The sequence below is a fragment of the Vigna unguiculata genome, chromosome 1, assembly GCF_004118075.2.
Source record: "Vigna unguiculata cultivar IT97K-499-35 chromosome 1, ASM411807v1, whole genome shotgun sequence".
NCBI classification, from domain to species: Eukaryota; Viridiplantae; Streptophyta; class Magnoliopsida; order Fabales; family Fabaceae; genus Vigna; species Vigna unguiculata.
Genome location: NC_040279.1, coordinates 21828930 through 21855638, shown reverse-complemented (window position 1 = coordinate 21855638; position 26709 = coordinate 21828930). Strand labels below are relative to the sequence as shown.

Sequence of the window (26709 nt, the reverse complement as noted above, 5' to 3'; positions counted from 1 at the left end):
ATACTGACGGGTACCGATAATATTATACCTGCACCCTATCCTTTTATAAATGAATATTAAAATATCCGTTACTCGTTATATTATTGTAGTGGTTGTGACACCGGAAGTTCTACTGAATATCATGACTTATTTGCACATAACTTCTGGTTATTAGTCATGACATGATAATGTATCCGATCTTTAATTTTTAAAATGTTTTCTTGTGTTTCCATTTTATAAAAAGACTTAGCATTCTTAATTTTCACTCATTTTTTTTCCCCTGTGTATTATAATATTTACGACTGCAAGCTTTATAAACTTTGTTAGCTTGTGTTTATTCCTTGTTAGTTTTGTGTATTTTAAAGGTACTTTCAATCAAGTATATTGACAGACAATTGTAGTATAACCTATATATTTCAATATAGATAAAACCGTTTACTAAAGATACAATGGCCTCAATTCATTCTTTTTGGCTCTGGAATTAACATTTTGTTAAATTTGAAAAACAATGTTTTTTAGTGGGCAATACTATGTTTTTAACATCGTGATGACAATAATGTTTGTAGAAGTTTTATACTTGATATGCATTTCAAGAATGAAATGTATGTAACCAACAAAATTTAGTTGAAAGCTTATAAACTAGAAACTTAAATAATAAAAGAAGCATTGTAATTAACTTAGTCTAACACCTCTGCTCTTTTATGCTGTTACATTATTCTGTTATTAATTTATTTGCTGTATAATACATTGAATGTGAACTGTGCATCACTATGCTGTAGTTGTGTTGCTAATTACGACTCTATTATTTATTGTGATGTTTGTCCTGCTTGTGTAGTTCCATTTGAGACCATTCATAAGCTGACATCTCATAAATTCCAAACGCAGTTTAGACTATAATTTGTATATTTTCCCATTCAATAATTTGGAGATTCGAATGCAATGTGCAGAACCCGCATACTGAACTGTAAATAAATCACCTTCGATGTCACATTGCATGGAAACAACAACAACACTGATGATGACTCGCTTAGTGTTCAGAACAACACCATTAACCGCACGTCGCAAACGTGCTTATTCCACATGGCAAACCAATACTGCGAACCTTACGAGCATGTTCGGCAAATACGTGGACAAAACCAGCGTCTCTAGCTGGAACACCGTCATCGCTGACCTCGCTCGAAGCGGCGATTTCATGGAAGCTCTCAGCGCGTTTTCCTCCATGCGCAAGCTCTCTCTACATCCCAACCGCTCCTCCTTCCCCTGCGCCATCAAGGCCTGTGCCGCGCTCTCCGACCTCCGCGCTGGCACGCAGACCCACCAGCAGGCGTTCGCATTTGGTTTCGGCCATGACCTCTTCGTCTCCGCCGCGCTCGTCGATATGTACTCCAAATGCGGCTTCCCTGACCTCGCGCGCCACCTTTTCGACGAAATTCCCAGCCGAAACACCGTTTCGTGGACGTCCATGATTGCAGGCTACATCCGAAACGACCGTGCCCAGGAAGCCGTTTGGCTCTTTAAGGATCTGTTGGCTGAAGAGAGTGGGAGTGTGGAATCTGAGGATGAGGCTTTCGTGGATTCCATGCTTGTGGGGTGTGTTCTTTCGGCGTGTTCGCGGGTGGGGTGGAGGAGTGCGACTGAAGGGGTTCATGGATTGGTGGTCAAGAGGGGGTTTGAGGGGTGTGTGGGTGTTGGGAATACTTTGATGGATGCTTATGCCAAGTGTGGAGAGATGGGGGTGGCGAGGAAAGTGTTTGATGGAATGCATGAGAGTGATGTCTGCTCTTGGAACTCTATAATTTCTCAGTATGCGCAGAATGGGTTGTCAGATGAGGCTTTCTGTGTTTTTGCTGACATGGTGAAGAGTGAGAAGGTTAAATATAACGAGGTAACATTGTCTGCGGTGTTGTTGGCCTGCGCGAATTCAGGAGCTTTGCAGCTGGGAAAGTGCATACATGACCAGGTATGTTATTTAATGCATCGGTTCATCTGGTCTGTAGACACCGATTTACGTTTTGGTGGTTATTGAAAAACTCTATATTTTGGTTCCTACCTGATGAAATTGTTTATGCATTGGTCCTAACTGCTTGTTGAAGTTATCATGATGTTCGATGTTTTCTGAGTTTGCAATCATTTTATGACGAAATTATGTCGAAATTAGAGTTTGTAACTATTGTAACTGGCAAAGGACAGGGGCGGCAAATTTGTTGTAACTTTTTTTTTGGCTTAAATTCACTCTTGGTCTCCATAGTTTTATGAATGTGAAATTTTAGTTCTTATAAAAGTTTAATTTCACGTTCGATCTTTCAGTTTTTAAAATTGAACAATTTTTGACTATGATGAGTAAGAGTGGATTTATGCCTTTTTGTATAAACCAAAATTATGAGTTTTTCTTCATTTAATAAGGACCAAAATTGAAACATGGCGTAAACTGTCCAAGTTTAGGTTCCTAATTTTAGTTTAACTTTGTTCCAATTTTTCGTCCTAATATTGTATTTATGTATGGAATAATTAGCGAGTGCCTAGATTTTTGTTAGTCTCACTAGCTCGTTTTCTTGTACTATAGGTTATAAAGATGGATTTGGAGAATAGTGTGGTTGTAGGTACATCTATAGTGGATATGTACTGCAAATGTGGGAGAGTTGAGATGGCTAGGAAGGCATTTGATCGCATGAAAATGAAGAATGTCAAGTCATGGACTGCTATGGTTGCTGGTTATGGAATGCATGGCCGTGCAAAAGAGGCTATGGAAGTCTTCTATCAGATGATAAGGTCTGGAGACAAGCCGAATTACATTACTTTTGTGTCAGTTTTAGCTGCATGCAGCCATGCTGGTTTGTTGAAAGAAGGCCGACATTGGTTTAATAGAATGAAAAGTGAATTTAATGTTGAACCTGGGATTGAGCATTATTCGTGCATGGTTGATCTTCTTGGGCGTGCTGGCTATCTTAATGAGGCTTATCGTTTGATCATGGAAATGAAGGTGAAACCTGATTTTATAATCTGGGGTTCCCTTCTTGGGGCTTGTAGGATTCATAAGAATGTAGAACTTGGGGAGATCTCTGCTAGAAAACTATTTCAGTTAGATCCGAGTAGTTGTGGGTACTATGTTCTACTCTCCAATATTTATGCTGATGCTGGGAGGTGGGATGAAGTTGAGAGGATGAGGATATTGATGAAGAGTCGTGGATTGCTTAAAACCCCTGGATTTAGTATAGTAGAGCTCAAAGGTAGGATACATGTATTCTTAGTTGGAGACAAAGAACATCCTCAACATGAGAAGATTTATGAGTACCTAGACAAGTTAAATGTCAAGCTGCAAGCACTTGGTTATATCCCAAATTTGACCTCAGTGCTTCATGATGTTGATGAGGAAGAGAAAGGAATGGTTCTAAGAGTTCATAGTGAGAAACTAGCTGTTTGCTTTGGACTCATGAATTCAGTTCCTGGGTCAGTGATCCATATCATAAAAAATCTTAGAATTTGTGGTGACTGCCACATTGCAATTAAATTTATTTCCAAAGCAGTAAATCGAGAAATTGTTGTCAGAGATTCTAAGCGTTTTCATCATTTTAAGGATGGTATGTGTTCATGTGGGGACTACTGGTGATAGCAATTGAAATAAAGGTAGCCAAAATCTATGGTGTAGGTTGTGCATTATTTATTCATCTTACTAGCCAGACATGGAGCTATGAAAGTACACATCTATCTTGAATACACTGTTTAATTTTATTTTGGAGTGAACAGCGGATCAATTAGATCCAGTTATTAGGACAATGGAAAAAAAAAAAGGCACTGGTCTTAGTGACTAATTCTCAGTTTGAATGTACAATGTTATAGTACACATGAGATTACCGTACAACCAACTGCAAATAACATATGATAAGTGTTTTTTACTACATGCCTCAAGACATGTAAAGTTGCATCTATAGTAGCATCGGCACAAGTGCTCCCTTAGTTACTAAAGGACAAAGTATATCATAACAATGTTCTGCAAGAATTATTTCTGAGTGTCGATTGCTTGCATAGAATACTAGATTTTGAAGAGCTTGCTTCCTGCTCTTGAAATCTGTGGTTGATCACATTCCGAATCAGCATTGGAGTGGGTTAAAGAAATCTGGAGGGCCCTGTTCTCAGTCTTCAAAGTTTCCACCTTTAGTCGAAGCCTCCTGATGGTTTCTCTCTTTTCATCATTTCTTTGGGCCAGCTCTACCAACTGGTGCAGATTGTCCTGTATAAGTTTTGTTTGATACATTAGTGTCGACCACAACTTGTCACATTTGAAATGGATCATTGGAGGATCTTCAGTTCTCTGATTTAATTCCGAATCGTCAATCTTCTTAAAAGCATCTTCAGTGGTTGAAAATTTTGTCATTCTGTCCTCCATTTGAATATCTCTACGTTCTAGTTTTAATTTCGTGCTGCATGTGCCTGCTGATAACAATTCATGGCATTCATCTCCTTGTTCGTTGAAAAGATCAAAACCAAGGATACTACGGTCAAATTTGATATTGGAGTGCTCCAAGGAACATTCATCTCCTTGGTTATTTGAGAGATCAAAACCAAGGTTCCTACGATCAAATTTGATACTGGAATGCTCCAACGAATATTTTGGTTGGTGGTTCCTGTCGTCCTTGAGATTTTTATCTTTCAATTTACCTGTTGCTCTATTATTGCAGATAGAACAAATGGTTTTTGATGTATCAGAAGATGATAAAGATCCAGATTGGAAGGTACCCTGAGAGGTTTTTAACTTCAGTTGGTTATATGCTATGGCTAACACACGGTAAGATTGGCCAAAATCTTCGAGCATCTCTATGAGATCTTCTCTCCATTCGCAATGCATGAGTTCTTTTGGAGAATTGTCACCATCTAAAATAGTCTTCATAGCATCCAATTTCTCATCCAAGTCTAAAAATTATTAAAATTCAGGTGTTTGTGAGTGTAATCTGGACCATAACTAGGTTAAGACCTTATGAATATTCCAATAATGTTTGTTTGACTTTGAGAAACTCCTACAAGCAATAAATAAGCCAGACGTCCCAGATTTTAAACCTGGAATTTTGGTTAAGAGGGATGTCCCTGTGAAGAAGGATAACGGATTTTGAGAGCTAAAAATGCCTAATTAGCAATTAGGAAACCTAATCAATATATAATAGAACTTGAATGTATTATTGCAAAAAAAGTTTCATTTATTTCTTTCCTCTCTACCACTGGCTATAATACTGCTCAAGTGTTATATCTCATTCAACACATTTTTTATGTACATTACTGCTTGATAAATAATGTGCAACATATATTTCAGGTGCTCTTATTGAACCTTTGATGACATTTTCTGAGTGGACAATTTTTAATGTAGTATGTGAAATCGACTTCAAACATGCCTTTTTTCTAGCCTTTGTTCATATCACACCCTCCCTCTTTCAGTTGTCAACTTCATTTTCTACAACTTTATAATATGCTTTCGATGCACATAGTGGAGTCAAAGAAAGCTAACAAGTTATTAAATTATGGAAATACTAGTTGCACATATATTTAGACTGCAAAATAGAACTTTTACACCTCAACAAACATGCATGTGTATGTGTAACTGTATGAGTATGAGTGACTAAGAAAGATAGAGAAAACCTGATATGGTTGTTTGAAGCCATTGAGACTGGTAGATAGGAGCAGAACTCCATAATTCAGGATCGTTATTCTCCATGATCAAATGTGTCTTCTTCAACTCAGAGCAAGATAATTTATTAGAGGAGAAACGGTGACAACAGGGTAAAGTGTAAGGAAACAAGTAAAGTAAAGAATTTGAAAAGGAAGATTTAGGCCATGGACTTTGTCTATTGCAGCTGACCAACGTTAAGCAGATTCTTTGACAAATTAGAATGCATCAGTGGCAGAGTTCTATAGTTTCCAATTTCCTATTCTAACTCAAAAAATTTTGGTTGACTTTTTATAAACCATTCGAATAATATTCATTTATTTAAAGTGCACGTTATTTTGTAATGACTATAATATTCACAGTTCAGCTGTGTTAGTTTGCAGCATAATAAAAAATGGAGTAATCTTTGGTCACAATTAATCGTACCTATTATTTAAAGAGAAATGATAGTAATTTATTTCAAGTTCTTTTAATAAAATAATAGACTTTGTGATAACTGTGTGAAATACAATAACATGCAATCCAAAATAATTATTTTAAAAATCATATAATATATTGAAATATTTATAAAATATTTATAGTCAAAATTAACTTTGTATATTTAATAAAAACTTTAATCATTTATCATGTTAAATTATTTAATAAATTAGTGTGATATTTTTACTATATAAATGTGTTGTAAAAACTAAAGTTTTAATTGTTATTGTAAACGAGTGAAAGTTGTGACAGTTAGTGGCGGATCTTGACGAAAAATATTGGGGGAGTCAAAATAATACATCAAATATTTATATATTTAATTATTATCACTAATAAAATAAAAATAAATACATAATTTAGTATAACAATAACTAAAAAAGAAATCACACATATCTAAAAAATTGTCAAAAGAAAATTCAATAGTAATCAAACCACACTTAAAATCCAATTATAAAAAACATAAAGTACAATTTTTTTTTCTATTTTCATAAAATAAAAAATTAATATACAAGAGGCTGATTAAATAAATGATTAAACTAATATTTTACTATCAAGTAAGACAAGAGAGAATGACCTTCTGTTAGTTTTGAAATAGTGAGTTTAGCCAAGAAGGGGGGGGGGGGGGTGAATTGGCTTTATAAAACTTTTTCAGAAGCTTAAACCTCTTTTCAATTGAATCTAATGGACTGGAAAGTTTGGATGTAAATGCAGCAGACTAGTACACTTTCAGTCGATTAAAATATAAAACAACAGACTAAATTGTTCTTGATGCTATGAAACAGTCGATTAAAAATGCAATTCAATCGGCTAAATTATTGGAGAATTATGCAGAATGCGGAATTTGCGAATTCAACTCAAACAGCAATCCTTTACATACAAGACATGTCCCAATTAGTATTTATAACAAGTATAAAGTCTCATATTACACAAGAACGCATTAAATCACACCAAAGATCAGATTGCTTGGTTTTCTTGAGTTTTTAAAGAGTTTCAAAGAGATAGAGATGAGGGAAAAAAGATTGCACAGCTGTTTTTATACTGGTTCACTCAATCACAAAGCTACATCCAGTTTACCAGGACAACCTGAGCCCGGTTTCCACTATATTCAAAAGTTTTACAAATCACAAACCAAGATTTCACTTTTGAACACAAAACACACAAGATTTTTGACTCACACAAAAATCTAGAACCACAACCTACAAGAATCACACTTGCAGACCTGAAATCACATCAGGCAAACCATCCAGAGGCACAAGAACAACCAAACCTGATGGTGGCTGTCCCTAGCACACCATACATGTGTTCTTCAAGCTACTCACAAGCCAAAATGCCTCCAAAATCAACCAAGATCTTCAAACCACGAGTTCCAGCTGTGTATTGTAGAGAGAGAACGCTTCCCAGAGATGAATGACACGATTTGGTTTAGAAAAACTCAGATTCGCACCTCTGCTCGCGAAAACACAGCTTATATTATTTTGGTTTAAGTGAAATCAGTCGATTGAATTTTCCGTACAGTCAGCTGATTTCACCTAACTTAAGTGAAATCAGTCGATTGAAAAATAATTCAACTGACTAAATGCATTCATACCAGAAACTATATACAACAAACCTTTTAACCTGTTAAAACCCATTTTAACAGATTAAAAGAGACACACTAAGGCACACAAGACATCTAACCTATGTCATATAGCCTACCAACATTGTATAACACTAAACCATTACATTTAACATGTTATTTTCAGATTTAACACACTAAAACTAAATCTTCAAGTGGATCTTCATCAATCTTCATCAAACTTTATCAAACACTTAAGATCTTCATGCACATGGCTTTATCAATTCTTTGCTTCAAGCTTGCTTGTGCCAACACCTTCTTCTTTATTTCTTCAAGAATGGAAGAAAACCGCTGAAAGATGAGAGCAAAAATAATAGATCTTTTTCTCTTTAGAAACAAAAGAAGATAGGTGAGATCAATTTGTGAGAAACTAAGATATATAATGGAACTACAATTAAAATGCGGTTATAAAAAAAACACAGTATAATATTTTTTTCTTCTATGTTCATAAAATAAAAAATTAATATAAAACAGGCTCATTAAATAAATTATTAAACTAATATTTCACTATCAATTGAGACCAAAAAATTACCTTCTTTTTTCTTCCCTCGAGTATGGAAGAGAACAGGGGAGAAATAAGAGCAAAAATGATAGATCTTTTTCTCTTCAAAAACAAAAGAAAACAACTGAGAATGAGATATGAGAACAATTTGTGAGAAACTCAAGACATATAATGGAACCACAATTAAGATTCGGTTATAAAAAACACACAGTACAATATTTGTTTCTTCTATATTCATGAAATAAACAATTAATATAAAATAGGATCATTAAATAAATTATTTAACTAATATTTCACTTTCAATTGAGACCAAAGAATTACCTTATTCTTTTCTCCCATGAGAATGGAAGAGGACATAGGAGAAATAAGAGCAAAAATAATATATCTTTTTCTTTTCAAAAACAAGAAAAATCAGGTGAGAATGAAATATGAGAACAATTTGTGAGAAACTCAAACCATAATAAATAAAAAAATAAAAAAATATCTTGATAAATCTTTTTATTCTTTATTTTTATTATGTTTAATTTTATATTTTATTATTTATTAACATTAATTATTATGTTTATAAAAGAAATAAAATATTTGATTTAATTATAATATATTTTTTAATATCTATAATATAAAAAAAATTAAAATTTTGGGGGGGCCATGGCCCCTCCCTACCCTAACAATGCTCCGCCACTGACAGTCGTTTTGTTTTGACCATCATTGTTGCAGTGATTTTAATTTGGTATTTACAACAATGATTCGACCATTGTGGTCATCTCAAACCCTTTCTTTAACTATAAATAGATGTCTTACGCTTCCTCCAAACACACACCTTTAGGCTCATAATTCTTCTCCTCTCTTTTTTCAATTCTCCCACTCTTTTTTATTATATGTTCTCTTTATTTGAGATCTTGAGTTTATTGATACTGTGTAAATAATTTATCTTGTTAGATTATGATTAGAGATGGCAAATAAATTCGTCCCCATGGGTATTGCCCGAACTCGTCCCCGTTTTGACAGAAAATCCCCGCATTGATTGGGTATGGGCATGGATATGGGAAATCCCCGACTTTTTCAATTAGGTATAGGGATGGAGATGGGCATGGGGATGTACATATCCCCGCCATAATACATGTCCCCGCCATATCTCCATCCTCGTTTAAATTATTAAAATATTCACAATTAATTAAGTAACCCTGTATTATATATATATATATATATATATATGTACTTTATATCTTTTATTTCTTCTAATTATTTGGTTTGTCATGAACCTCATTCACATCTCCAATATATTTTTTATCTTATCATAACCTTTATGTAATTATGTAAAAATGATGTATCTCAATTAAAACAATTTTATGTCTAACATTTGAATATTTATATTATTTTTTAATATTTTTATTTATTGTATATTTTCCTTTAATGTTTAATACTCTCAATTTAACTATTTAATAGCATAAACATTTCATTTACTAGGTAATATAAAAGAAATTTTTTTACTTATTGTTATTAATTTTTGTTTCATTTGAAGAACTTTTTTGTTTCGCTACAACAATTTTTGTTATTTCTTAACCATTGTATATGTTGATATTTGAAAAGTTTTCTTAGATCTCTAAGATATTTTTCATCTTATCATACTCTTAATTATACATTTGTTTTCCTTTGTGCGATTCCTTTCAATAGTCTCCAAATTATTTATAAGACACACATTTGTTAATCTTTTAATACTTTATTTTTTTTTTATTTTCGTCATGTAGAATACTATTTCGATAAATTTTATCTAATTATTTTTTATTTTCTAACTCATTACAATCATACTTTAATTTTTTCACTATAATTGTATATATTAATTTTTATTTACTACAATATAAAAATTTAATGTAATTGCCATGAATATTTTTTTATCACCATTCAACATATACTGCGTTCAAATAATACAAGATATATGTTAAAATTTTATTATTATATTTATTATTTGTTCTTTGCGTCATTTTGATCAAGTGATGTATTATAACTTTTATTAGTGTATAAAAATAGATTCATTATAATTTAAAAAATTGAAGTAAACAAACATTTAAAATATTTTTTAATTTGAATATTTTTTTTCTTTTATATTTTTAAAAAATATTTTTAAATTTTATTAACTAGGTTTCACTAATGTTTGCAAATTTAATAAATGTTTTGGTTCTCATGAAATTTTATTTGGTATTTTAATCTAAAATGTAAACAATTATAATTTATTTCAAAGTATTTGATATCGAAGAAACAACCATCCTCATAATATTGAATATTTGATAATTTTATGTTTTCTTTACCGTAATTTTTTATTATTTTATAAAAATTAATTAAAATTAGTATAAAGTAGTAAGAAAATGGGTAGGGGTATGGCTACGAGATTATACCCATTACCTAGTGGGGATGGGGATGAGACAAAAATTTGATACCCGTTGAGTTTGGGTACGAGGATGTGGATGAATTTTTTTTACGGGGATGGGTATGGGATAGTGAAACCCGTCCCCGTCCCGCCCTGTTGTCATCCCTAATTATGATATTCTCGGAATATCCAAGATGTTTCTGTTGTACCTTGGGGGATTTGCGCATACATATTTTGATAAATCCTTAAGGGCAATGACCATTCTTGTCTCATAAATCCTTCTAATTTATGTTTTATGCAGAATATACAACAATCTTAAGGATCTAATTTGTGCACAGTGCAACTACAAGGAGTGCATGCTGCAAAAATAATCATGACGAGAGTGCATTAGGGACAAAATCACGTAAATGGGGAAGACCAAAGTGGAAAAAGAAAAAAGGGCCGAATCTAAAATATGAGAGACTGCTGCAATAAAAGAATGAAGTCCAAAGGCGTGGAGTTTTGACAATAGAAGGAAATGCCTCTGCTCATCTAAATTATAAATCTTCACTCCCTTCATAAAATGGACTCTTTTCACCTTGTGTTTTCTCCATTCTATGTCTCCTTGTGGCACATTTTAACCTTCATTTTTTTATTCCGAGTAGCGCTAAAGGAAAGATGCCCGGATGGAATACTGATCAAGAAAAATTGAGAAGAAAAAAATTGTTTGCATCGTTTATAACACGATTTGAAACTAGAAGCGATTCGTCGATGGTAAACTTTTGGGAGGCGCCGACAGCCGTGACCTTGTTGGAGATTGTGTGAAATGGTGTGGAAGCACAAGATGGCTACGACGGTTGGCGCGGTGTTCCCCTTCGAAGGGGACCCACTCAGTCCAACGAGGGTTTGGCAACGACAATGGCTCTAGTTGTAATGGCCCCAGTATCACTAAAGTGATTGTGGTGCGAACGACAACGGTTGTCGGTAGAGGTGCATTGTGGTGGTCATCATGTTGTTTGTTCCTACAAGAAAGAAGAGAAGGAATGATGTGAACCCACAGCTCGAGCACAACGATGGGTCACATGTGGTGAACACAAGCCTCCTCAGCTATGCTAGAGGGACTGCATGTATTTTCATGACACCATTGTTGTGGAAACGTTCATAGTTTTTAGCGATAAGAAGGTGATGTTCTTCTCGCAACTGACTTTCTTGTTTCAATGACAGAGAAAAGGAGAGGAGAATATTTCTCATGGAATTGAAGAAAGAAGAATAAAACATTTAGGGCTTCTTTTATTTTATTCCTGTTAGCACAAATAGCATTGTTGCTTTGGTGCTTAAAGATTTGACGAAGATTAGATGAAGCTTTGATGAAGATACGGGAAGCCATTGTCTTGGAACCATGCTTACATTGATGAAGATATGAAGATTTGATGTTACTTATGTTGATCAAGCCTTGTATGTGTGCCCTCTATCTAGTTTCATCATGGGGAAAAAAGCTTGAAGATTGTAATTCATTTTGTAGACCATTTTGCATTAATTAGATGTATAGGGTCTTTGTTGTGTCCTTTTTAATCTGTTGAAATGTTTTTCAACCAATTAAAAGATGTCTTTTAATATGTTGAATGGACTTTAATGTTAGCTGTTGGTTGAGGTCGTACCCGACCAAATAGAACATGTAAATGCACAGGAATTAACCCAAGATCGTCTCCCAATGACCATTGTTTTCATTCAAAGGTTCTAGATTCAACAAGATGGTTTGGCAGATTCAGTTTTAAACACAAAATTGACAAAATTTAATTGCAAAACTTAATTAAACAAAATTCAAAACGTATTGATTCCTTGATTTAACTGAAATTTCACCAATCACAGATTCCACAATTAATTGTTCTATCCAATTTGTTCCCATGAAACCCGAAATTAAGCGATAATTAACACGAGTTACATATGCCATTAAGTCAAGCATACTTCAAGCAATTGACACCTACAAATTAAGCATACTATGAACGACCCACACTCATTAAGCATGATTATAAGTCGCTTTAGGTGGACAAACATGAAATTAAGATTAAGCATCCATCAATTTCGTATTTTACCTTGAAAACACAACTTGAAGAAGGGCAAACCATAACAAAAATTCAAAACGAACAACAACCTCATGGTTTCATTTCAATTTCGTCAAGGAATCAATACCAAAAGTTTAGCTAGACATAGCATTCAAAAAAATAATTTAAAGAGAAACGAAATTGCATTAAAAAAGTAGAAAAAAAGTGAACAAACACAAATTTTTATTGAAGGGGACAAAAACCCTAAGTTGGGTGGTGCTTCAATGGTCTCAAATCACCAAAAATGAAAAAACCCTAAGTGGTGTTGTCCTTAGAATGTTAAAACTGAATTGAGAAGAAAAGAGTGCGCTGCTACTCTAAGGAAACCCTAAAAAAACATGGTCACATCACCACAGTTGCTTGTAATTACAAAACTGTCATTATGCCACTTAGAATTACAAAAATGCCACTATGGGCTAAAAAATGGTGACCTAGTGACGTAGACAAACTAAATGACATGACACAGACGTGACAATGATGTGGAAACACTATCTTCATCTTAAGATTAATGTCCAAGCTCCAAAATTTTGCTCCACAAAATACCTAAAAACAATTAGAAACAAAAATTAGACCAATTAATGCCAAATTACTCAAAATTCGGAATAATGGCCCAATGAAGCCCAATTGAGGAAAATGCACTAACAAAAGACAATTAAGCACTAAACAACCCTCAAGATGGGCACAAAAAGGCAATGAAATAAGGGCAAATAATGACTCATCAGTTGCAGTAGTTCTAACCAATGCTTATTGAATTAGTTGATTTATTTTTTAATCGACTGATTTCACTTAAGTGAAATAAACTGATTGATTTGAAAATCAACCTGTTGAATTTTGTAACAATTTGACTATTAAAGTTGTATTTTTCGAAAGAGAGGTACGAAGGACATTTTTTAGCGCGAAACCATTTTGGAAACTTGGGAAATCTCTCTCTTTCATGGTCATACAATTGTAGCTTGTGAAGATTGATCTTGGATCAATTCTTGGAGCTTTTTTGCTTGGTGTTTGAAGCTTGAAGAAGGTAGTTGTGGTAGGTAGGGTTGTACTACCGCTGAGGTTTGATCTTTCTCAAGCTTTGTGTGGGTGCCTGGTGGTTTTCTAGGCTTACAAGGGGTGTCTTGCTATGCTGGTGTGATTCTTGTGTGATCTAAGAGTCTTGTGTGCGTTTTTTCATATTTTGAAAGTGTAAGGGTGTAAACTTTGTAAATCTTTTGAAATAGTACAAAGTCAGACTCGGATTGCCTTGACAAACTAGATGTAGCTCAAGTTTGAGAGAACCAGTATAAAAATCTTGTGCATCACCCTTTTCTCTAACCATTCTCTCTTGCATAATCATTTAAAGTTTAAAGAATTGGATCTAAACCATCTTTTTAACATTCTTGAGTGTTTTGGCATTATCTGTAGCATTGATCATGTTTGTATAACTCATGGGAACCTGTCTTGACTGATCTTGTACATTGATCTTGCTTTAAATCATGAATCTGCATTTATGCATTTTTCCTAGTATTTTAGTCGAATGTTTTTCTGATTCAACCGATTGATTATATTAGTACTGCATTTGTGTAACAAAATCGATCGACTAACTCTGTTTTTGATCGGTTGAATGTGTACAGTCCAAAGGTGTTTGCATCCTTACTTGCTGGTTGGGTTGATTCAATTAAAGATAGTTTTTAGCCTTTAAAGATTGCTTAAATTTTTAACTAGCCAATTCAACCCCCTTTTCTTGGCATTTCAACCATTTCAAGACTTATAATTCCTATTTTGGAATAATAAGATGAAGTTGGGCTCTTGTGGATCTTACTTCGTCCACCCCTCTATTTAATTTCAACTCCTCCTCTTTATGAGGAAAAAAACACATGGAAGAATGGAAAATAGAGTGGGAATAGATCGAGAGCTTGTCTTGAAGGATGAAGCTAACATGGTGAATGATGCAGCGAACCATTATAAGGTACTTGAGTAGTTTCGTGTACTCCCTATATTCCGATCATATGAGCATGGCCACGTATTTGTCCATTTACCAATCTTAAATATTTAACATTGTGGAGATGAGAGTAATATTACTCATTCAATTGGAGGAAAATTTTAAAAATTTATCATTTGAGAAAATATAATCCCATTTTTAAAAGAAAATAAATTATTGTGATGACTTTTCACCTAATGATATTTATAGAGAATATATCATTATATATTTATATGTGGATGACATGCTAATCATGGATATATGCAATGAGATAATACCTAGAACAAGTTGCTTCTAGGATTTAACATTAAAATATAAGTTCTACGTGAAGCCAATGTGATTTTAAAAGTTAAAATCATAAGGAAGGGAGTATCCTAAAACAATATATGAGAATACTTACGAGTGAATATCTATTATCATTCCATTTTTCATTATTTTTCCTTTCTAAAAGTTTAGTTTTAGTTTAAATAAGTATTTGTATGTTTTTAATTAACTAGTTTTTATTACTTGCTTAGGAAAATTTAGTTTTCAATAAAATGTGGTAAATATGTTGGTTTTAATAGTATTTTGTTGCATTTTAGTTCTCTTCTTTTTAAGACTTCTTTTTTAGAATAAATTAGTTTTTAGGAGGCCCTTTCTTTTTGTTGTTCTTAGGTTTCAAACCCTTGACTCTATTTTTTTTCTTCTTTGCAGAACAGTCCCTACTTGAACCAGCCTCTCACTAATCAAAACAGATAGCTCAACCCAACAACAAACAAGCAAAACACACAACTCAATTAAGCATCCCTGCACTACACGAGCCAAATGGAAGATTATACGCGAATATGATACATGAGATCCTGGTCCGAGAGAATGGAGCCAACACTAATCGTGATGGATGGAGATGATTTGAACATCAAATTGGACTGAAAGCGTGGTTGATTCATGATGAACGAAGAATGAGAAGTCAAGCTGATCAAGGGCAAGGAAAAAGGGTTTTGAGATTGGCGATTTTGGATTCGAGAGCAAGGAGATAAGGTTAGGTTTTTCATGTTCTTTTCAGTTTTTCTTTTGGGGTTCAAAAGGGCAAATTTAGGTTTTTGTGAATGAGATCTAGAGACTGTGCATGAGAAACTTTTGTGGTGAGAGCTAGGGTTCGAGGTCCTTACGCGAGGGAGAGAAAGTGCACTATAAGAGGGTTTTCCATATTTGATGAGCACAAAGTGGCCTTCAGATATTGGATTTTTCCTTAGTATGTGAATAGTTCAATTTGGTTGATCGTGAGCATAAAGTGGTTGGGATTGCTAAGTGAGCTCCCTTTCACCATTTTAATTTTAGCATTTCTCTTGAACTCGTGTAATCCTCTTTCGATTTTGCCATGAAAGAAACCGTTCAAATTTCATTTTTGATTATCAATTTATGTTTCTACTACTTTACTCTTGCTTGAATTTTTATGTTTTAGCCTTAAATTTCTGATGCTTTTAAATTCCTTTAGTGCTTTCTAGTTTTCATTTCAGTTCTTGTTTCCGAGTCATTGATTTGATCTTGGGTAAGATCTACACACATCAATGGTTCCTTTTAGGGACTATGTGACCCCAAAGTGGGCACACATTATCAAGATGTCTTCTTGAGTGTAGAGAAATCCTTGTCCATTCACTACACTGGATTTCAATTTTAAGTTTACTCCATTGTATTAAGATTTTGCACCTATTTTACTTTTCTTGTCTACTTTAAATTCTTGTAGTAAATAGTTTATAGTCATATTTTCTTATTAGTGATTTTGGGAGGAAATTTCATTTTCATGCATAGTTAATTTGTGCATCTACATTAGTCTTATTCCTTTTAAATCAAAAGGTTGTCACTTGGATTTTGAGTGCTACCACTTTTGGTTTTACTAGTCATATTAATATTACAACTCTATTGTATTTCATGTGGTGCATATTCCATTCCGACTGGGCATTCTACGTGCATCTGAAATCCTTCATCACCATCTTACATCCATTCATTCATCTATGTTTTAACCTAATTTAGAGTATCTTTGCATCCACACACGTTCCACCTTTAAAGCTCTGTAGTGAATCAATTCTGATGTGAATTTGGGCTATAATTCTATTGTTGTTATATGTTGATTCACTATTGTCACACACTTGCATCTACATAAGTAACTCATGCCACATTTGCATTGCACAAGGATATGAACCTGTTTGCTTAAGTTATTTTGGAAGTTCAAATCTGTCTAGAGAACTTGAATTACATTTGGTGGTTGTTGATGCTTGAGAATTTAGTCTTCTCATTTGGAATGTATTTTTGTACTCAATCTCTCTTTTATGAATATGCATGACTAATTATTTATTGCCACTGCCACGTATTGACCATTGCTGTCACAGATGGGTTTAATGTTGCAATTTAGTTTCATGCATGCTTTTAGCTAATTCCACATGTGTTTGTCTTACATTTGATAAAAGAAACTTCGAATCTGCATATGCATTTTTCTTGCTATATTTTGGAATCATTTTGAGTAGCATTATGTATGAACATCTCCTGATTCACTGCTATCACAAAGCAAGTTCTGTTGTTGTATTATGCTGAAATCAATATTGTCATACTTCTTGGATTTTTGTTCTGTTTTATTTTATTGTCACCGATTGGTCTTTATTGATTCATCATCATGCTAGGTTCATATAAACCATTTGTGCACCCACGTTCTTTTACTATCACAGATCCAATTAGTGTTGCATTCATGGTGCTCTCATTCACTTTCATACTAGAATGCTTTATATTATTTCAACTTGCATTTTCATAAACTTTTCATGCCTTAAGCATTCATCTAGACACTTCTTCATTCAACATTTTAGTCAATTCACCATCCCTTATTCCATTAGAATTTACCCATGCATTGCATTCATGACATACGTACATTCATGCATTTAGTTTAGTTGTTAATTGAATAAAAATTTAGCACTTTCATTTAGTTTCTTTTCTTTATTTTATTCCTTTTTCCCCCACTTGTTTTCTTTTATTCCATTTTTAGCAAGATTTAATTATACAAGCTATGCTCGATATGGACCATTTCCTTGGATTTGATTTTGAGTGATTTTCCCTATACTTCGTTAGGGGGAATAATTTAGGTTTTGTTTAACTCTAAGCGCGACACTATAAAATTGAGTTAACAATATCCCTTATGATGCTAACTTTGAATTAAAGAAAAATATAGGAGACTTATTTTTCTCAACCTCAGTATGCCTAAATATTTGGGAGCTTACTATTTTAATGCATTTCTAAACCAGATATTGCTTATGCAGTAGGTAGATTGAGAAGATACACTTAATATTCTAATTAGGAATACTGAGACTTATGAGATATTTAAGAGATTTAATGGATTATGCCATTGAATATAGTGGATTTCCCGCTATATTAGAAGTGTACAATGATGCTACCTGGATCTCTAATTCAGACAAGACAAAATTCACTAGTGATTATGTATTCACATTGGGAGTAGTGTGATTACATGGAGATAATCTAGGCAAACATTATTGCTAGATCAGTAATGAAATATGAGTTTATTGCTCTTGAAATGATTGGTAGTAAAGTTGAGTAGTTGACGAACTTCTTAACTAACATTCCACTAGGAATGAAATGTGTTAATACATTGTGATTGTGAATCAACAATAACTATAACTAAAGAGTGGAACTATTTCCATTTACTGTGTGAAGTCAGAATGGATTTAGCAAATCCTCTAACAAAACCCTAAGAAGAAATACGATATTAGAAACATCGAAGGGAATGAGAATTGAGCCACTTGCAAACAAACAAGTGATGATAACCCAACCTTTATGATTAGAGATCCCATGAATAAGGTTCATATGGATAAAACAAGTCACTTGTTGGTTCTGATAACACTAAATTGAGTTAAAATCAATTTTTTCCATTCTTATGATGTGTGTGAAAGTGCTAGAGATTGCACTATTGAGAGGTTAAACTTTGTAATTAAAATTCTATATGGATAAGAATTTTAGGTGAAACAAAGTTTTAATGATTTTCATATCCCTTACGGATGTTGTGTGATTTGTAGCATACACTTGATGAAATAACCTATATGAATGTCGAGTGGGCCTGCTTGTATGAGATCTTGACATGATCTCTAGAGCACTCATGAATATCAGGCACACACATGACCTAACAAGTGCAACACAGTGATAACAACAAGAATTGTGAGGGTGTATTGTGAGATAAACCACTAACTCACACTAATTATTTCATGACCTTCTCACCTTTCTCTATCGTCACCACTTGGCTCTTAATGTAGCAATAAACAAGGAGTGTGTTTAATTGATTAACACGTGCTATAATTGATTATTACATAGAGACGTTCTAACTATTTTTTAAATTTTAGTTAAAATAATCAATTATCACCTTGTAATAATCGATTAAATGCAACAATATTAGTTTTAAATAAATGTTTTAGGAGTAGTATAGGTCTTGGCATGGACACATATTGACTAAGAAGAGTATTTTTCTTTTTTTCTTTTCATAACTCTTCATCAATCTTTGTTTACTTAAGCTTGGGAGGTTATTGTATAATATGCACTAAATCACTCAACAAACGAATGCCATATGCTTGACCACTCGACTACCAAAATGCACCTTGATATTTGACCAAGGCATATCTGTCTACTTATGAGACCGACGACATATTAGATGTACACTAGATCAAATCCCACTTTCTAGCTAATCATAAAACACCTCACTAAAATAGCTAATAACCCTCCATTTGTACAAAATCTAGCCACTAATCAAAGTTATTGAACTGATAATCAATTATTAAGTCACCCATTATAAGTTAGGTCACAAGAGATTTGGACCTATACAAAGCCCATAGGTAAAAAGCTAACCCCATAATAGTATAAATAATGCATAACCTCCATAGGTAAGGGACACATTTTATTGCATACTAATTGTTGGGTTGCATACAACTTAACTTAAGCATTGAAGTGTCTTTTGTAAGATCTCAATCACTCAAATATATTAAGATACACATTAAATGTAAACTTATCAATTCACATAAAGATCCGAATAGAAGATTAGATTAGTCTTAGGTTTTAAAGGTCTTATTTACTCTTATAAAAATACATGGAATAATAAAGTAAAGGTTTAATAGGTTTTTTGGTCACAATATTGGTGAGGTTTATTCAATGTGATCCCTTAATTTTTTTTTTTTGTTTGTTCTCAATTCAATCTCTATTTTATTTAAAAGGAGTCAATGTGGTTCATTCCATTAAATTGGTGTTGACAATGTTTAGAGGTTGATAACATGGCAATGTGAATGACAAAGTGACAATTCTAACCTCATTCATTGTATTGTTTTATTCCCAAGTTTACTTACCAACCAGAAACTCTATATTCCTAGCTAAAATTTTTTTCCTTTTCCCTCCCTTCATTTCCTTACCAGAATACCTAAATCACGGATCTCAAATAATTGTATTTTTTGTCCATGGTTAATGTAGTTCTAATGTCTTGGGTTGTGCCTTATTTTCTTTTTTTGGGTTCTGGGTTTATGGGGTTGGCATTGAGATTTAAGCCTAGTTTGTGAAAGACATTTGGTTTTACAGTAACTTTCTATTGACCCAACTTGGAGACTCTCTTGGCCACAAAAATAATAGTAGGAACAATCATGTTAGCACACACTTGCTTCTTGTTATTCTTGACAAATGTGACGACTTTGCATTAACAAGTAGTTGGGAACAAAAAATCCATGTGATGGGGTGATGAGGCTTAACTTCAACAACTCCTCTTACCTTGGCCTAATTTACAACGCTATGTGATTCTTTCCATTTGCTTTATTATCCTTCTTATGGTTTTGTACCCGTATTATTATTTAATCTCTGACTTGTTATTAAATTATTGCTTTTAAAATTATTGATTATTCTCTTGGTCTTGAAAATGAAATCAAAGTATGACAAAATATGGACAAAAAGTTTACTTTTTCCTTTACTTTCTCTCTCTCGACGAAGAATAAGTTTTCTGTACTAAAGAGGTAAATAAAAGTCATTGAATTGTCTTTTTTGCAAATTTATGTAATATATTTTTTAGATCTATTTTTTAGATTTTTTTTTTATAAATGTTTTTTGTTTAATTTGGATAAGAATTTTATTGTTTTACTAATTTGCAAGATGTTGTTGAAAAGTCTAATCTCCAATCTCTATAAGTTCACTCTCCTCGACCATTTTTTCAATAACAAATTTTGCAAACTTGAAGTTCCAATTAACCAATTCATAGGCCACATTGAATAAACACATGTTGTGTTAGATAATTCTATAAATAAAAAGTTTACTTGAATATTTACACTGACTTTGGACGATGTTAACACCAATTTAATCATAGAATCACATTAACTTCTTTTAAATAAAATGAAAATTAAATTAAAAATAAAAAACCTAAAATATAGTATTAAATAAACCATAAATATTAAAATAAAGAAGTCTATTAAATCTAAAATACACCATTATATTTTAAATTTATGTATCATATTTTCTTTTTCTAATTGAATGAAAGATTTGAGAACTTTTTCTATCTAAAATGTTAATGAAAATATAAGAATGGAAAGGTTGATGATTCCAAAAGTATGACGAAAGAATATCCCACCACCGTCCCTTTTCGCCCGTCCCTCTTGACTATACATGCAACAACAAATACCATTCATTATTCTTTTAATTACGTGCGCACCACATTCAAATGCCTAATTCAAATGACCATATTCCTATGAAAAATAAAATCTTAGACTATGCTTATGGAAGAGAACCTGGCCATGGTATATTGCTTTCGCACACAAGGTAAGTATATAACTTTGTTTTTATTCAAATTTAAAAATATTAAAATTAAATTTTATCAATGTAATTTAAAATAATCATTAAAATATATAAAGAGATTAAATGATATAGTTATGAATTATAGTAATTATTACACCTTCAATATCTTTCAATTGCATAAATGATATAGTTATGAATTATAGTAATTATTACACCTTCAATATCTTTCAATTGCATAATTTATTGTTGAATTAACAATTCCTATCACCTTCATCATGACTAAAAAGAATTATCAATATAAAATTATTTAATATTCCATCTATACCCATTAAAATTGATATAGTATACAATTATTAAAATACATATAAATATGGACTATTTGATTACATTTTTTAAAAATTAATGTAATATGTAATTACAAAGTATGAAATTATATTATGTAAATATGAACTATTTGATTTTTTTTTTCTAAAAGTAATTTAATATAACTATAAAATAAAAAAATTATATTCTATCAGAAGTTATTTAATTTGTTAGAGTTAGAGTAGCTTCACACGGTAAATATATAATTTTGTTTTGATTAAATTTTAAAATATTTAAATTAAATTTTATAAATGTAAATTTAAAATAATCATTAAGACTTATGGAACTCAAATATATATTAATCTAAATTGTGATTTTAATAATACAATTTATTAAAGTAAATGTATTGAATTATAATATGTAGGGGGAAAAATACATGATTATTCAATCACAAACTATCATATATAATAATATGTTTATACTTATTGAATAATAATATAACAAATACACTGAAAATCAAACTCAATCTAAATACGGATGGACTTATATTCATGTCATTATAAATAAATTGATCTCATTTTATTTTTCAAATCATTTAAATTATTTATATTTTAAAATAACATTATGTAAATATTAAATTATATAAATAGTTCTTTTATTTTTTAAATCTTGTTTTATCTAGTCCTTTATTTTTAAAATAATTAATTTAATCATTTAACATTCCAAATTTGTAATATACAATTACTCTTTTTATACAATGTTTAACATTACTACTATTAAATGATTTGAGTAATTTCATATACACTTTATGAATAACCAAATATTATGATAGATGCAAAATGGTTAATCCAAAATACATTTGGCTCAAAGATTAGCATATCTAAGGTTTCATTTAACATTTTTTGTTTGATAAATCTAAGAACTTAGATAAATTGAAACTTCGTATAATAATGACTCTCATCTCACTTTTTCATTTCGTGAAATTTTATAGAATCGTCAAATCCTAAGAGACAATTAAGAGTTGTGAAAGTACAATCATTACCAATTTTTTTATAGATATGATCACAATTAGATGGATATTTGCAACCTAGAAAGAAAAGAACACCTAGCCTAAAAAAAAGAAAGAAATGTTACGGTACAGAAATGAAACTAAAATCTTCAAATATTCAAGTAAGAGTAGATAATTATCATTTCGTATATTTATATTGTTTCCGATATATTTTTTCTTGTTGAGTTATGTGTTTCTAATCTCATTATTCTATACTAACATAAACACATGCGGTATCGTGCTTGTGTATGCATTTTTCAAATATGTGTGATATTATAATATTGTAATGTTATTAAGTTAATATATAAACTAAAATTATATTTATTAAAAATAAAATAAAATATATGAGAACAAATGAAAAAATAACCATTGATAAATAAATAAGAAGAGAAGAAGCAAAGATAGCCGATTTTATAAAAAGCTTGTAAAAGTAACAGTCAATTTTTAAAAATTTAATAAACTATTATATTTAAAGGGTAAAATTAGTATTTTGATTTATCTAGCGAAAACTGTAACGTCCCATTTAATTTATAAATGCAATTAAAGGAAACGCCACACATAAGATAGCATAACAACGCAGTCCTGGGGTTCCCAACATCACCCCTACAAAACTAGGCACACCACGATGCCAAAAAGCAGGATAGCTGAATACGAATACAACTTAGAGTGTAGCGTAGAAATACAGAAGGAGATACATGGGCCATAACCCTAAATAAAACACAAGGAAAACTCCAGCCCAAATGGCTAAGCAGCGGAATCACCATTCGCCTGTTGACCATGAGAACCTCGCCCATCTGCTCCCATCAACCAAATTGATGATCATCGCAAGAGAGAACAGCCACATACATCATAACCATGCAATAAAACGGGTAAGCTAGAGCCAACAACATATTCATCATGCAGTCAAATATATTTTTCCTCATCTCATAACCACATAGCAACCACACATGTTATGACTCTTCATCCAATACACTACGACTCGACTCGACTCATCCGGATACGTATAACTTGGTCGGATTCAGCGGACGCTCGCACTTGTGGTGAATACTCCTGCTCGACTCTGAGCTGCTCATCTCCGAGCTATGTGTTACAAGTGTTACGATGAATCATATCTCCCTCACCACAAGGTTAGCCCTTAATGAATTTCAGGTCTCCTGCTACTCTCACCACAGGAGTCAGTCTGCTCTAAGTGAGACTAACTGGCCCCTTAGAGTGTCAGGATGCAGTCCTTACCTTGAATCCTTACCTAGTTATACAGATGGGGCACCACCATGGGCACCCACTAACAGGGGCCATGGAATTACGTCCCGACCACTGAAGCGCAACCCCAGAGGTCTCACGTAGAGACCTCAAGGAATTTACACGCTGACACGGACTAACAGTCAAAAATCAGCAATAAGAGAATATTGAATTATATTTTTCAATTCCATAACAACCCTTGAAGTTTAATCCTCATATCAATCACATCTCAAATCCATACCTCCGATCATCACCACCCCAATGAGTCTGGGGCCTAGTCTCATGTCAATATCATGTTCCTTTAATTTCAAACCACACATTCATTTCTCACGTTAAGCCTCATACCAACCCATTCATCCACAATTCATGAATCATGCCAAAAATATACTTCATGTTCCATTACATACATGTTCATCATCATACAATCATACTCAACCAACATGGATCACTCGAGAAGCATTAAACATCCAAATCACAGCACTGTCTCGCCCAGCATCTCGCTCAGGCTGAGGGGTCTCGCTCAGGCGAGACGTGCTCGCTCAGGCGAGCCTCGCCCTCGCCTAGGCGAGAGCGCCAAAAACTAGGGCATGGGCAACACGGGATCTCGCTTAAGCGAGATCCCTCTCGCTTGGGCGAGTTGCCTGCTCGCTCAAAAATTGAGCGAGCCGCCTGGGCGACTTTTCACGCAAAAAAACTTAGGCGAGCTCCCTGTTTCATCTCGCCTAGGCGAGATGGACTCGCTTGGGCGAGATTAACAGGTCTCGCCACTGTTCTTCGCTGTACCGCCATGTTTTCTGGCCAAACAACACATACAAAGCGTTTCACACATCAAAACGACAGATTCCAACCATACAATGTAACAACCAACACAAAAACAGTTCTAAAAGAGTCGAAACTAGAACCCTAACTTCCCGTACCTGGAAATAGGTTCGTACAGGACCTTCGACGCGTAACCAAGGAGCACAGCAGCTCTAGGGCCCAATTCGCAACTGGAACAGTGGGTAAAACGAGTTATAAAAGAGTCTCCACTGTTACTGTGAAAGCTATACAAAACAGAGGCGGTAAGGGTTAAGGGTACTTACGTGAGCAGAACAATGGCCAAGCTAAACGTAAATCTGAAGAACGTTGGAACCCTAGCAGAGCTCTAGTGCGGAAACAGGGAAGGAGGCGACTGCGAATCTGAGAATGCAGAAAGTGTGAGTGTTAGGGCAACTGAAACAGGTTTTTATCCTATGGGCCGGCCTTTAGGCCCAATACTGTAAGGCAGCCCACTAACTTTTAGGGCAGGAATAAAAATGGGTCTTACAAAAACACAGGCGCGGCAACGCCTGTGTGTTCGCTTTTTTATGTAGGTATATGTATAATATTAAGAATAATCAATGACAATTTATGATGGGTATACTACGTAGATTGGTTGAAAAAGAAAGCAGTAAATTACTAATTCGTAAGATTGTGTATCAACTAATATTTAATACATTTGATCAAGATTTGGGGTTAATGAATTATATGTGATGGAGTCCATGGTAGTTATCTATAAATATACAAACTATTTTAGTAGGTGTCTATAAATATACATTCGTTAAAAAACTAAAATATATATTTACTACATACATGATGTAGAAAAAAAATTAGTAAATGAAAGTATCATACATTTACATCCTTAACCATTTCTTTAATTGAGAGGCCAAATAAAGATTGATGTCTAGGACCCGTACACAACTGCTACTTGAGATGCAGTTGGAAGATTATATTGTGGTTGATTCGCAAGGCGCTCTTTAATGAGTTAAGAACATATCTGAATATTTGGTTCTTGAGCAAGTTGTCGAAATACATGCACAAAAGGATTGCACCAGTGTAATATTTGTTGCAATTTATGAACAATAATTTGATGAAGTTGAGGGTTTTTCAACATTCTATTTTGTAATTCATGTTCAGTGTCATAAATGTACAATTGCAAAAACCGGGGTCTGGACCCATCATTTGGATAAAATCCTCTTATCCTATCATAGATTTCACCTTTAGCACGAAAACTATATATACCACGACCATTTGCTAGTTTCATCCATATGAACACCAAGAGAAGTGAATGAAAAGACATGATTGTAACTTCTTATATTTGTCTAAAATGTCTACTTTCATATGTTTGATATGAAAATATTTGAAGCAGCTCATGTGGAGGAGGGACACGTGGATGTAACACTTTTCCACCAGAGCAACACATATCACGTGATTCATGATAAAATAATTGTGCATGACAATGTAGACATGTAGTTGGTGTAGGCAATTCAAATTTGAGCAACAGAACCATATTTGAAAAATTTCTAGTACTATTATGTGTTCGAGGGAATTTATGTAGCATATCTACATTATTGTGATAAATTGGAAGAATAATAAATAATGTAGTATTATAAATTGCAAAAGTATTAAAAGTGCATTATTATAGCACAACATGTATTAATTATGGTAGGAAAAAGATACTAATCAGGTTCAATGGTACCAAAATGAATATTAACTATTGATGGAAATAGTTTACTAACCAAAAAGAATATTAACCAGGTTCAATCAGGATTTCATTCTCCTATATTCTCTCATTTCTAAACAGTTACTGTTCCATTTCCCAGAGTGTCAAGACGGTAATTCAGATAGGTTAGTGGGGGCATTTTCTCTCTGCACAAAAATGGCACCAACAATATAAAGTAGTCGC

At 33.1% G+C, this 26709-nt stretch overlaps 1 protein-coding gene across 1 annotated transcript; it reads left to right on the top strand.

The window, feature by feature from the left end:
- Positions 1-834: 834 nt before the first annotated feature.
- LOC114174699 (pentatricopeptide repeat-containing protein At3g26782, mitochondrial) lies at positions 835-4610 on the top strand. Its single transcript, XM_028059528.1, has 2 exons — positions 835-1939; positions 2543-4610. The coding sequence occupies exons 1-2, from the start codon at positions 962-964 to the stop codon at positions 3584-3586; spliced, it is 2022 nt and encodes a 673-aa protein (XP_027915329.1). The 5' UTR covers positions 835-961; the 3' UTR covers positions 3587-4610.
- Positions 4611-26709: the final 22099 nt, after the last annotated feature.

Excerpts from the sequence above, each read along its gene's own strand:
- LOC114174699 (XM_028059528.1), top strand. The coding sequence starts at position 962 with ATGTCACATTGCATGGAAACAACAACAACACTGATGATGACTCGCTTA. Across the intron at positions 1,940-2,542 it reads GAAAGTGCATACATGACCAG|GTTATAAAGATGGATTTGGA; the intron begins GTATGTTATTTA and ends CTTGTACTATAG.